Source organism: Triturus cristatus, chromosome 3_2, assembly GCF_964204655.1.
Source record: "Triturus cristatus chromosome 3_2, aTriCri1.1, whole genome shotgun sequence".
NCBI lineage: Eukaryota > Metazoa > Chordata > Amphibia > Caudata > Salamandridae > Triturus > Triturus cristatus.
This window is the reverse complement of record NC_140584.1, coordinates 206807909-206822289: the sequence shown is the minus strand read 5'-3', so window position 1 is coordinate 206822289 and position 14381 is coordinate 206807909. Positions and strand designations below refer to the sequence as shown.

Here is a 14381-nt window from a genome sequence, read left to right as displayed (position 1 = left end):
ATATTTAAAATATTCCTAATTCAACAACATGTCTCAAACTACACAAAACACATACAATGATATGCAAGACTTAAGTGCATTCTATATTATTTTGCAGTGTTTCTTCAATTTTGTCCATATCTATAATTTTAAGTAATCTGGACAGAAGTAATATCTGTTGCTTCATTTCTTTATAATTCAGTTTACCTAATATGACCCCAACATGAGCGGACTGTTCAATATTGAATACCAAATCATATTTTCATATGTGTTCATATCTTTGATTGTACCTTTCTTCAACATGTGTTAAGTAATGCATGCTTCTCCAATGGACAGGCCTTCCCTGTTGCCTGCCTCATTTTCCTCAACTCTCATTTGCCACAGTGCTCATTCAACTGATCAACTTTATTCACCATAAAAATCACTTCACTTGACAGTAGCACCTCAACATTTCTTCTAGCACTGTTGTGTTTTTGGTGACTTGTCCACTACTCGATCATTGTACAAGTAACAACACTACTACACCTTAATATCCAGAGATCAGTAGTTCTGGTGTCTTGTGTCATTACGTTTTAGACAACATATAAATGCTCTTCCGCAGCATACAGTAACATTCTCTGCATTCATGTTATCCTTATCAATCAGTACAGTAGGCAGGGAAGATGGGTTTCCCCCAAACTTTGATAAACCATACAAAACCACCAAACGTGTCCTAAAATGGATAATAATTTTCAGTGAAGCATAATATTACTAGTTAATATAGCTGGATATTGTAAAATAATCTGAAAACTTTGCACAGTGTGGTGTAAACAGTGTCTGCCTTAACCGGGCGTGTTCATGTCTCTTGACATGGAGGATTGAAAAGTTTGATGTTGGGAATATGTGCTGACAGTCTTTCTACTTTGCAGACCTGATAAAAATGGTTCCTAGAACTGCTTACCTTTACAACCCCTGAAAAGCCATGAATGTATGTCTTAAAAAGCCTGTTTGAGTGTTATGGATCACTCAGTAAAATGAAGCATTAGAGCGGTCCTTAAATCCTCACCCTATGCAACATGTAAAAAATGTTTTCAATTTCTATAATTGCAAAATACACTATGGAAAGAGTAAGAGCCTTCTTGCTAAAGCCTGTCCTGGGGCTATGATGTGGTGCATACTTGGAACACAGCATGTTTAAGAGACATATCTGGTCATAGTGATTGCAAGAAAGTGGATTATTATTTGGGATGGGCACTCGCCCACCTCAAGTAATAATATCATTAACTTGTAAGGGTAAACATCAAAATCACTAAATTAACTTGAGCTCGCCCCCCGGTGGCTATGGCACTGAGCATACATGCTTAACTATTAGGGCAAGGTGTAAAGTATTTATGCAGCACCAAAATATTAATAAAGTCAGAATAACAAACGATAGAAATCGTAAAGCACATTTGAAAAATAGAGTAAAATTCAATAAACAAAATGACACCAAAACTACAAAAATCCAGTAAAGGGGATAGGAGGTATGAATTTTCCATTTGTTCTAAAGTACAAATAGCACCAAAAATGCACTATTCGCCAATGTTACTCTTTGGCAGCGGTAGACCATGACCTATGTACAATTTCAGGCTGACGTGATGGAACCTTTGTCAGATGCACCAAATGATCAGTACCAGTGAAAATCCTGGAAGTCAAAAGTTTAAAAAAAAAGTATCCAAGTCCCAGTTCAGAAAGGGACGTTGTCACTTTTTGAGAAAAGAAATCCTCCCAATGTGTATCGCTGCTGAAATTGCGGCCACTGCTGTGGATCTAAAGGCTGGTTACCTGAAGCAGATTGGTCCCAATGGTGTTTCGGAGATTTTCCAAAGCAGAATAGCACTTTTTGTCTCATACTTTCGGAAACGTTTGAACAGGTTGAAGCTGAAATCTAATTAGACACTGTGAAACTGGCGGTTAGATACTTTTTCTGAACGATCCCTTGAAGCATTGAATGAAAACTTTTCAAAAGTTTCTAAGCATTTTTCTGGTGCCAAACAGCCACTTAAGTACACTTCTAAGGCATGCAGGACCTCTCGGGAAGCCACTTCGACACTCTCGTAAGTCAGGCAAACAGCAAAGTCCAGTCCCAATTCTAGTTGACACTGGTCAGCGGGGCACTTCAGGGAAAAGGTATTTTCCAACTTGTAGTGTCCCGCTAGTCACACAGGAAAACAGCCGACCGATCCTGAGTACTTGGTATAAGAGAGAGCGGGTCCTGTCCTTTAAGGCTTGTCTTAAGTCACAGACAGCAGGTCCAGTCCTCCTCTGATCCTCCGGAGGTCAAGAAAGTACAGACGTCTAGAAAGATGGTAACTTTGGGTGCCACATTTATGCATTGCACCAGCTAGAGGGTGGGGTGACTGCTGGTTCTTCTTCAACCTATGGGGCAAACGTTCCCAGGACAACGCTGCATACTTTTGCACCAGTATGGTTGCCCTACTTCAAACAATTCCACAGTCCACTTTCTTCCCAAAATCCAAGATGCAGAAAACCACCTTATCTTGTGCAGAGCCTGTGTGGCCTGTGCAATGAGCAGTGCTCTCCTCTGTGGTTACTCAAAACTGGCTCTGGGGTAGCATTCCTCCCACTGTTTGTGGGTCCAGCCTGTCTAGGAGGACAAAGACTGTGGCCTTTCCAGGTGTCACCTAATATTTACCTGTGTCCCTGCTCTGGGAGCTGTTTTCACACCTTTCACAACTTCTTCAAGACAAGTAAAGGCTCAGCAGTGGCTGGAGAGTTAATTTAAACTAGCCTCCAGCAGCTCCAGGCAGGGTAACGATAACTTTGTGATAGTTACTTTTCTAATATAGTTAGTAAATATCCAACTTCACCATTAGATTGGATTTTCACCAAACATAAAAACAAGTCTTTGAATGGAGTGTGGTACAGGTCAAAAGTTAAAGATTAAAAAGTGCATGACCTATACTCTGACTTTCCCTGTTTTCCAGACAATATCTCTTTAGGTCTAGTCAATGTCACTTGTTTAGGGGGTGACTTTTTAAATATTTAAAACGAAGATTTCTTACCTTTCAAAACAGTGATTTTACAAGGTCTGTGCAGGGGGGTTAAAGCTGCTGCAGTCTGGCTACACATGGTAGCCCTTAAGTCATGATTCCCTGTCCTAATCTGTTGATGGCACAATAGGTACTACGGTCCACAGGTGTCATTTAACTTCCAGGCCTTGGACCCATTTTACTACCATATATTAGGTACTTTTGGGCAAGTTAAATAATTTGATTAGGGATAAGCCAATTTGATGATGTTTAACAAGAAAACACAAGCACCTTACTCCTGTTTAGCAGGTGTAACAGTGCCCAAAATTCAAAAGCCAGCAAAAATAGCACAGAAAAGAAGGCAAATAATCTTGGGTGACCACGCAGTATAGTGAGATTTTCTACAGTAACAATCTTTAATTACATTTTGCAATTTAAAATTACATAATGGCCAACGTGGAAGCTGGGTTAAATTAATGGGATACACCGTGTTTTGGTTTCCTGCTTTAATTTGGTCCTAGATGTGTTGTGAAAGGTATCTGTTGAGTCCACAAACCCTCACAAGCTGGTCCAAAGTTCTTCACTTGTGACTGCGTATATGTTTGAACGGCATGTGCATCTGTGTGTCTGATGATGTTTTTATCACATCTACTGAACTGTACGTCTAAAAAATGCTTCATATGCACTATGAATATGCCACTAAAAAATCATCTCTCTGTGTTTTTTAGTACTCCCAATGAAAAACTTCTTGGCCGCCTTGTGAAAGAGAAGGTAACAATGATGGTTATGGTTTTTTATGATGGAACGAAGTTTAAAACTTTATCTCTCACTTATGATACATTCTCTCTTCCTCTTCTCTAGTATGATACAGACTTCTATATTCTTGACAAATATCCCCTGGCCGTGAGACCTTTCTACACAATGCCAGATCCCCAAGACATAGTGAGTAACATTTATTTTGCTGTAATTTGTATGTTGTTTTCAGTTCATGTTATTTAACCAGCACTTCATGTCTTTAAATGGTGGCTACAAATCACATGAGCTCAGAGGTTGAGAGAAAACGGTAACTAATAAGAAGGTGGATACATACGGTCAGGTCAGACAAAGCACAGCAAAGCTGAAATTCTAAGAAATTTAGTCACAATTGGTCGCATGTAACGGCATCTAAGATTAAATGGCATTAAGATAAATGAAGAGAGAAAGAACTATCAAACAATTTTGTGAATGAACCGTTGTCATAGATCTGTTGATTTTAAGCATTCATCGAGTAATGCCTCTGTACTATTGGTAGATAAATATCATGGTCTTTCATTACCTTACTTATATTAAATTTGCAGGTTCCAATAGGTAGGAGGAGCTTTGTGGGGCGCAATGAAGGAATCTGTGACTGGGGAAGCACATTTCTTGTATTACCTTGCTAGTATACGTTGTATAGGAAGGAGATTACCGAATCCAGTACTGCTGCTTAAGTCATCAAGTATTTTAAGTGTTCCTAACAGTTTCTGTGATCACTAATGTTGAAGACTGCCAATAGGTATTATTGAATATGGACCACTAGAGAGCCTGAGTCTGTCAGCAGTGAGAACTCGTTTCTTATGTTTGTGCAGTCTGTCATGCAGTATGTGAAAGCATGACTGGCCTGTGTCTAGAGGGTGTTGTTATTCAAACTGGACCTAAACCTGTAGTGAAACTTTTTGCTCTGTCTGCTTGGTTTGGCAATAGTTTGGTAGCTGAGATGCATTTTAGAACCTAAGTTTATTTAAAGAAAAGGTCAACTTAAAATATTGGTTTGGGTTCAGTGACAAGGAAAGGCTTCTTTATGGTTGTGATGTTTGCTGCATTTGAATTTGGTCAGCGCTCAATGAGTGTTTTTTGGCAAAAGCCTCAAAGAGAAGAGGGGGGACCCTTGTCTGATATTACTTGCAGTGCTTTTGTTGCTTATACATATTAAAAGTTGTTTTTCAAACTAATAGAGCCTGGTCCAATGATGTACACTTTGTATTCTTGTGACCAGCATTGGTCATTTGCGACCTAGTGGTTTCTGTTTTGTGAGCGAAGACCCATTGAGAGACTTGATTTATGGATTTAATCAGGTAGTGTTGGCTAATGAGTAGAATAATTTTGAGAGTGGTGAAGTTTGCTGTATTCCTGTTAAGAAACAAATGCTATTTCCTTAAATGATTCTGTTTTAATTTCTTGTATGATTTACTGGAAATTTCCATGCATGGCTGCTAATACCATTCCAGTTGCCAGCCTTGTTTTTCACAGTAATGAGTCTTTCTGAGGCTCACTCATTACTCTGTGGTCTTCTAATTTTAGGTCTGGCATTAACCAAGATCTTTTGATTTTACTAAAACTATTTGCATAATATACCTACTCAAAGTGGCTTTCAGCCACCTCTCTTCATACATTGGTCTGTTGTGTCATTCACATTTGCTTCCACCCACTACAGCATACTGCATGGGGCAATAGGTCAGCTACTGGCTAACTTCACTTTGAGGGACTGCATTTAGCCTTTTCATAAGGAGCACTTCCACACACAAGGTAGTTTATTTCAGTGCCAGTGTTTTTGTTTTTTACTGTATTACTTTAGTGTTGCTTTTGTTTGTTGAACCTGATATCCTAGCAGCGTTCTTTTTAGGTCTCGGCTGGCGAAAGCAGCGCGCATGCGCTGCTCTCGTCATACGAGAGCTTCTTGGAATCAATACAGATTCCAAAACTCTCGGAGGCGAAGTTGAAGCCCTGCCCATCTTTCTGATTCACTGGCGTCATCCTGCATGTAAATCGAAGGCTCACGATTTAAAAGGAGGCTTCTTAGTCCCTCCTTGTTGCCGCCTGTCTCCTTTTAGCCCCGCCCACCGGGATTGAATGTCTCACTTGTGGCGTTACACACTCATTATCTGCTATGCACTGTATTTTTCCCAACGCCGACAGCTTGTTGACTTTGAAACTGAGCGCGGCGACGCTTCACGGACACCGCGCTGGGATTAGTTATATATCTCTTAACTTTAGCACTGAGCGCAGCGCCTGCTTCAAGGACACCACGCTCAGTGTTAAAGTTAAGAAATATATAAAGAAACCGAGTGCGGTGTCCGTGAAGCGGCGCTGCGCTTAGTTTTAAACTTAAGCATTTGCAATGCAATTGGACCGATTACATTGCAAATGCTTGTTTTAATTTGGGAGGGCGCCCCAGACTCAAGGCATGCGGATTGTGCTGCTGTGCATACTCACATTCAGCAATGACGACTGGTACTGCAAACGACAGCGAGTCACAGGAATCTGTTTGTATATATTTTATTGGTATTTGCATAGCGCCCCATCCATGCGATGCCCACGGTCTTAGAGTTGTGATGCTTTTCATAGCTCTTTGTGTTGTAAGGGCTCGGCTATGTACCCTTTCCTTGACATGTTTGCCTTTGTTGAAATGCTGTTAACTTAAATCATTGTTAATCGTAGAATTTGAGATCCTGAGAAGTTGTGGCGAACACTGCGGTAACAACCCGTTTGTTCTATTTTAACGAGTCCGCTCTGCATTTTATGCTTCTGAGGTTGAGTAAAAGAGGCCGTTTGATTCGGAGCAATCGCTGCACGTTTGGATTGGAGCAGTGTCTAATTCACTGACCTTGGAACCCGAAGATTTGAACTTTAATCCCGGCGTCAGCACTTGACCAAAGCGTCTTGTGATTCCTGCAATATTGTCATATCTCCTTGTAAATGCATATGAAGCAATTGTGTACATAGATAAAAATATGGGGAATGGGTGTAAAATATCCCGATCATCGACCACATACTGGTAGTATTTGTAAAAAAAAAATTAAAAATCAAACACGCACACACACTTTACAGTTTGCACAGAGTGGACTGATGCACTTTCTGGTGCGCATCCGATCTCTCCCCCTCGGCCATTCATCCTTCAGATTGGAATGTATTGAGCACCACAAAGTCAGCCGGTATTGGCATGAAGGGATGTTTCACTTTGTAGAGCTCAGTATCCAACACTCAGTGGAGCGGGTGGGCTGTTCTAGTCACCGGGGTGTCATCTGGTTTGCGCAAGATCACATCTCACGCTAGTTTCTGTAATCTCTTTTCAATTCAACACCGAAAACTTAATGTTTCATTTACAAGACCTCATTTTGTAGATCTTGTGTTGTGACAAGACCAGTGTAAAGTATTGCTCCTTGGCAATAGGTCAATATAATATCAATTGCCCAAAAATAAATAAATAATAATAGGAACTATTCATGTCATGTTACTTGTCTCCAAGCCCATTGCCATCTGTTTCACTAAAATACATGCTCATATCATAGCGAGGTTGGCATCCCAGGGTGGGTTGAGATGTAAACAGTGGCTAGCATCGTTGACGAACCAGCACACCACATTGTATGATCCTGTCCAAATCTCTTCACCTCAGTCTTTTGATCTGCAAACAAGGGGTGCGCCATGGCCAGTAGTGAGAGGTGTGTTAAAATCTAACATTTGCATTTGCTGAGTATGTTTTCCATACAGAACAAACATGCCACCAATTATTAATGTGAATCGGTGTTAGTCGGAAAAGGTTAGTAAGGGTGTATGCAAATGCTTCAGGTGTGTTAGTTCTTTAATAATTTTATCCTGAGTCTTGGCAAGGACTAGGTTCAACGTGATCACTTTATTAGGTTACCTGCTGCATTTATTTAACAGCTTCTAAGAGGAGAATCAGTGCGAGCTTCCAAGAACGTGTTTTAATTAGACCCAAGTTAATGATGCTTAGTTCTCCAACATATGAAGCATGAATGGATGGGTGGAGACAGCTGGAATCCTAACCTACTGCCTCCAGGTTACACATAGAGCTCACTGATGGGTGCATTAATCCACCAAGCTAAATTACCGGCTTTTCTGGGTATGTTCTACTAATGAATGCATTATAGGCTTACTTCAAGTGTTATCAGAGGTGGGATCGCAATGGTAAAAACAGAGGCTACCCCAGGTAATTTTAACAGGCGACCTCTGAGTGACCTCTGAAAGCTTTACACAAGGGTCTAATTGAATCCCTGAAAGAAAGTCAACGGCATGTTACTTTTGTCACTTGATTGGCCTCATCCTTGTTAATTTTCTAGTTGGCCCATTTAGAGGAAGAACCAGTGTGAGTAGTGCTGTGGAAAGCGACCCTATTGCCAGGCTCTGTGAGAGCCTAGTCTGCATTAAGAGGTTCTCTAAAAATGTTATTCATCTGTTAATTTTGTCATTCAAATTGAAGGTCCACAAACTGCAAAAAAGCTAAAAAAAAAAAACTAAAAAAACTTGCGACTAGTACTGTTGTACAGGCCAAACTCCAGCAGCACGCTCAAGTAGACAATGATGTCAATGGAAGGTTCAAAAATCAATTTTCATTGAATTATGGATTTTTTTACAGATTCTTTGACCGTGTATACGTTTTGAAGTCCCTAGTTACCCATTAGCGCAATATGCTATAAACTGATGGAATGGTGTGGGTTTGGTGGAGCTTACTATAAACAGATGCCAACTGCAACGTTATGGTGACAGAAAGCACTTTAAATGGTTTACTCCTAATATTTTCATGAGGTTTTCATTTCTTTTGTTGTTGCACTGAGCAGATCACAATGTACTATGATGGGTAACAGTCTTTATTGCATGTAGAGCTTCATATTTGCCTAATATTAAAGTCTGTTTATATTATTTTTTTGTTAAATGTCATTCTGTTGAAGTAGATGTGGTCTAAAGGCTGGTTTGCAGGCTCTGGGCTGGTAGAAGTCAATTCTAACCTCTGATTCCCCTTCATCAGACCGGTGTGATGAGGATCTTTGGCAAGCTAGCCAATCTCGCTGTTCCCCTCCAACTTCGTCAAAGCTTGTAGTGCTTATAAATAGGCCTTATGTATGAAATTAATCTATTACACTAATTTAATGTTTCAACTGAAAGTGCCTAGATATGTGGCACTTTTTCCGTAGAATTGCCTTGATCAGACCAGTGATCTTTGGCAAGCTAGCCAATCTCGCTTTTCCCCACCAACTCTGTCAAAGCTTGTAGTGCTTGGAAATAGGCCAGACTTCAGTATGAAAGTAATCTACTACACTCATCTAATCTTTTAGTTGAAAGTGCCTAGAAGTGGCTCTTTTCCGTAGAATTGCCCTCTACGAGCCTCTTTCCTGACTTGCTTCGCGTCTAGGTGCGGGATACCTGTTCTTATATAAACTGAACATCATATTGATTTTGGTAGTTTAGATCTCCTCTACAGGTAATGTATTTCGAGCACAGCCAATGAGTATTTACAATAAACGAGGACTCTTGGTTCATAAGAAGCTTTCTTTTTTTTTTTTTTTGTTGAAAAACCTTTATTAACATTTCAATCAATAACAAGTATGGGCCTACAACCCCCCGGGGCCGGCCGCCAAGCAATCAGAGCAATGAAGAACAGATGTAAACACAGGCAGCACCTCAGGGAGCAGAATCTTCATGCCAATACAGTCTGGCCAGTGAACAACGCAGGTAGGACACCAGGAGAAAAAAGGGTTTTCATTTTATAATGAAACAAGACAGAAGGATCAGGTGCCAAACAATTTCCCAACGGCGATAAAAGGCAGGCAGAATAATAGACGTAAGCAATAAACAGCAATCTATTGGAGCAATGGCGCAGACACAGGAAATTCAGGATGGGGAAGATTATCATAAACAGCTGCGCCTGCAGTCCCCCACTCGAACGCCCAGAAAACACCCCGGAAATTGTGGCACACATGAAAAGGCAACGAGTCACAACAAAGGAGGTGTATCACGCTGATCCCAGAAAGGAAAAAACAAGAAGAATCAGAGAAGAAAAAGGAGGCCATAGAAAAAGGAGATGAAAGACTAAAGAATCCCCTCCCCCAACCCCCCGCCCTGCACCTCTGCAGATGAGTACGGCCCCCCCCCCCCAGCAGTGTGCCTGTCGCCCTGGAACCAGACCCGAAATATAGAAGAACAGGGAAAAAGAAGTAAGAAAAGAACCCCACCAGACGGGGGGGTAGAGAAAGTATTAATAAACCGGAGGAGGGCCTTCAAAACATACCCCCGGCTTCTCCCTCCCGCACGGTAAGTTCTCCCCAAAGCAAATAATAAGCAGCACAAAATCGTCCCTATCAAAGAAAGATGGGGAGCATTATGCACCTATTATGCGAATAGCTATGTCATGAGAGCACGCAACCCCAGAGCCTGCCCGTCTACTAGATGACCACCCCTGAAGGATCAGCCATTATCCCTGACCACTCTTTGCAATTCTACCCATGCCTACCCCTCGACCCAGCGCCATGTCCGATGTTCCCAGGTAGAGGAGTGTCCAAAAACGACCGGGAAGCGACGCACATAGATGGGGTGGAAGTCTCTGAGTACCAACACAGTCCGCATCCTGGAGGGACGGGCTTCCCAGTGCTGCCCCAGGATCTGCACTGCACTCGAGGTCCAGGAAGGCGGAAGCAGCCAAAGTAGACAATTGTTGCTTGAATTGTCCCTGGGTCGCCGGAGGCCGTGCACGGGACGAGGCCACCACCTCCCACTCAGGCCCAATACCTCCGGAACAGATCAGACCCTCAGCCAGCCGATCACACGGTAGTACACTGTCCGGAGTGTCCAGCTGTGCACTAATCTCAGGGGTGGCCGCGACATTATCCTCCTGTGTGCAGTGTGGGAAGTCCCTGTGTACCTGAGGACAGGCGGGCCGCCACTGTCCCAACGCTGATGCCACACCGTCGAGCTTACTCCCCAAGACCCCGACGCCATGAACCAAGGAGGAATGAAGGGCACCAAGGGCCTCGAGGAGGTCGCCGTACCCCAGCACAGCTCTCTGCGAGCGCTCCGCCACACTCCCAAAAGTCACACACTCCCAATCCTGCTGCGACCCAGCGGACAGGATGGTAGGCTTCATCGCAACAAGATGGCCGCCGGGTATGCCCGACCCGTATTGGGGCCGGGACCCAGGGACAAGCGCCTCGAGGTCCACGTCGCTGGAGACAGGGTTCCGGGGGCAGGCAAAAAGTTATCCGTTGCGTGGTCACGGGCAACAGTCGTCCCCACCACGGACCAGCTCCCGCGAAAATCCGGGAGCGGCCCGCAAGGATCAGGGCGAGTTACGGGCGGCGTCCGGGCAGCTCACCATCAAAGGCAGGGGCAATCACCGGAGGATCTGAGAAGTGCACCCCCGGGCATGCACTCGGTCCGCTACGCTTAACAGTAGGAACGACCACGACGAAATGTAGGCCGAGTTTGGCACCGCTCCGGTGAACCGACTCCACCCAGTCACCACAGGCCGCTGTTGTTGAACTGCCACCCGGCCAAGGCGTCCACTCGAGGTCCTGGCTCCAGGGCTGCACGGGCCGCAAAGTTCAAATGCACATGTCTCCGGCGTTACCGCAGCCAGAAACCTCGGAGTCACACGATCGGGTGCCACTCTCATTCACAAACACAATCGCATGGCGCAGGCTAAGGATCTCGTGCAGGATATCCGTGCGGGGTGCGGAGGTTCACGGAGCCGGGAGTCTACGCTGCCGTCCCGGTCGCCATCTTGGCTCCTCCCGCATAAGAAGCTTTCTTAACTAGTTCATGGAGATGCTGTTGTGACTCTCCCATGGGCTGTAAGCCTGATGGCTCACTCTATACCTATAACTTGACCACACCGAAAATAATAAACTGCTGCTTTTGGCTACAGCGAAGCGCTGGAAACCACTCACCTTTGATGTACAAGAACATGTCTGGCTTTTTTTAAAGATTGCAATGTGCACTAAATTCTTCTTTCTGCTGTTCTGACAACCCAGTCATAGGTGTCTATATATAGCAGGGGACCCGCTTTGTAGTCCATGGCAGAGCACCTTCATCATAGCAAAACGGAATCATGCTGACATTTGACAAATCAACTACAATTATATGATGGCGAGTCAGCTCAGAGGGTTAATGTGCCATCACAAAGAATGATATCATAGAAGACCTATTCAGTCATCCACAAGCCAGAGTTATATAAGAGGATTAGCACAGCATCGAGCAACTGGCCCACTGTTTCCAGTGTAGAACAAGCATTGAAAATGCCATAGGTCTCGCCTTTAATTAAGTTAAAGCCATTTGCTTTGCCAATGGTATTGTCTAGCAAAGCAAATGGCTATACCTTAATAAAAGGAGAGACCTATTGCATTTTCAAAGTTTGTTACCAGATGTGAGCAAGGACATATTCCAATTCCTGTCTGGTGCTAATTGTAAATTCCTTTTAAAGTGGCCTTTATTTATCTGACTGCTGCTTTTTCACACCATACAAGCAGCCCACATGAACTCGGAATATAAGTTCATGAGGAAGTTCTATCTTTGCAACCCTGTCTGTCATTCCTTCTTTTTTCCTTATTTCCTTATTCTTTTTTCCTATTTCTTTCTTTTCTTCTTCCTTGCTTTCTTTCTTTGCTTCTTGCTTTTGTTTCTTCTTTCCTTTCCTTTTCCTTCTTTCTTTCCTTGTTTTATCTTTCTTTCTTCCTTCCGTTTTCTTGCCTCTTTTTTCTTGTCTTCCTCTCTTTCCTCTCTTTCTTGCATTCCTCTTTATTTCTGGTCTTCCTTACCTTTCTTTGTTTCTTTCTTTCCTTCCTCTTTCTTTCCTGTCTTCCTTACCTTTCTTTCTTGCCGTCCTCTTTCATGCCTTCTTCTTTCTTGCCTTCCTCTTTCTTTCTTTCTAGTCTTCCTTACCTTTCTTGCCTTTTCCCTCAAAGGCAAGAGACTGGCATCCAATGCCAGACCAGTTGACATTTTTAAGTCTGTTGGCCAAGGCCTTGTAATTTAACTAAAATGATGGGTGTAACATAGTTATTTAGAGGGGAGTTTAGCTAGACTCCATCCATTATCCTGTGGTTGTGTCATTCACATTTTTCTTCCACTCACTCCAGCAAGCATCAAGGGGCAGTGTGTCCTCCCACTTCAGCCACTTGCAGACTTCGGTATGAGTTACTGCTTGCTGCCCTTTCACAAGGAGCACATCCACACACAAAGTAGTTCCCTTCAGGGCCAGGGAATACCATGGCAGTTGTTGATTTTCTAGGACCAAAGCAATATGTTTGCCTTTAGCCAAGATTGTTGAAGCCTGGCAGCTTGCTGAACAAAACAGTTTTGCAAAACCCTTGCCAAAACAAGAATTGCTGAAAGGCTTACAGCCAAAGCCAGACCTATTGGCTTTGCCAATGCTTGTTAATGGAATGAGGCTTTTCAGTCTTCAGGTTGACATCACGTACCAGGATAATGTTTTTTTTAACTTGTTTGCTCAAAGTTGTGACATTTTAGGTGAATGGGAGGCAATTTCTGAGCCGATAGATCAATTCTAGTGGGAGGAGTATTGTTTTGATTGGATCATTTTACCCCTAAGTGTTTAAGGAGAAGGAAGCGATCCTGTATGCTTCTAGCAATTGTAGACTAGTTTCCTGCCTTGTGATTTATTTTCCGCTGTTGCTATAATTAGATAAGTCAAAAAATATTGATTTTGCAGTGTTTCGTCTCCTTTAATGAGTCAGTTGCTAAGCGATCTTTAGAAGAAGCCACTTTCAATCCACCCAAAATCATATTGTCAGCTTACTAAATTCTGCTGTCCTCTTGTTTTTTAAATACTTTTACAGAAATACTCCAACTCCTACGACATGTTCATGAGAGGGGAAGAGATCTTGTCGGGAGCCCAGAGAGTTCATGACCCGCAGCTTCTGACTGAAAGGGCCCAGCATCATGGCATTGGTAACGTGATATTTGATTTCCACAGTCTAAAGATTCAGTCTATCCACAGTGGTTAACTGTGACTTGTCAGACTATTTACCCGGCTTATCACGAATCATGTACAGTGCAACGCCTTGATAAGTGTGCTTGCTCTGCTATGCCTCTCATGTCATATACTGTCAAATGCAATACTTTCTCAGCATAGTGTCATGTAAAAGTGGTTCATATTCCTCAAACCTGGAAGTGATAGTTGCAGCAGCAAGACGCCATCTTGTACCAAAAAATAGCTCTTGGAGAGGTCCATTTCCTTTCTGATACTTTTGGAAAGGTAAACCAAACTAGTATGTCGTCACTGCCTGACTGTATGATCACCACTCAGAAATTAGAGCCGGCTGGTCCAGGACATATGTAAAGCTCAAGTTACCTGGTTGGGTGCCATTCTTCTTCTCACCTTTGACCTGTGGCATGAGCACTGCAGAGCTTCAGTCTAGACTCTGAGGTCAGCAGTGAGTCATGAGAAACGTGAGTCTGCTAGTGAGGGTCCAAGGTTGTGCAAGTGAAAGACAGGAGAAACTTTGTGAAGGACTAATGAAGCCCTGGCATATTTGAGTGACTCCACCAGCACATTAAGCAGCCAGACCTATGAGAATGGCACCCCTGGTAGACTGTCACTTAGTAGAGCATAGGTGACTCGCA

At 43.0% G+C, this 14381-nt stretch overlaps 1 protein-coding gene across 1 annotated transcript in view; it reads left to right on the top strand.

Annotated features, from left to right (window-relative positions):
- DARS1 (aspartyl-tRNA synthetase 1) overlaps nt 1-14381 on the top strand; it is a 416054-nt gene that overhangs the window by 382738 nt on the left and 18935 nt on the right. Inside the window, exons 14-16 of the mRNA XM_085647532.1 lie at nt 3719-3761; nt 3852-3932; nt 13595-13706. Of these exons, the coding sequence (XP_085503658.1) occupies nt 3719-3761; nt 3852-3932; nt 13595-13706 (236 nt within the window). The remainder of the gene's footprint in view (nt 1-3718; nt 3762-3851; nt 3933-13594; nt 13707-14381) is intronic.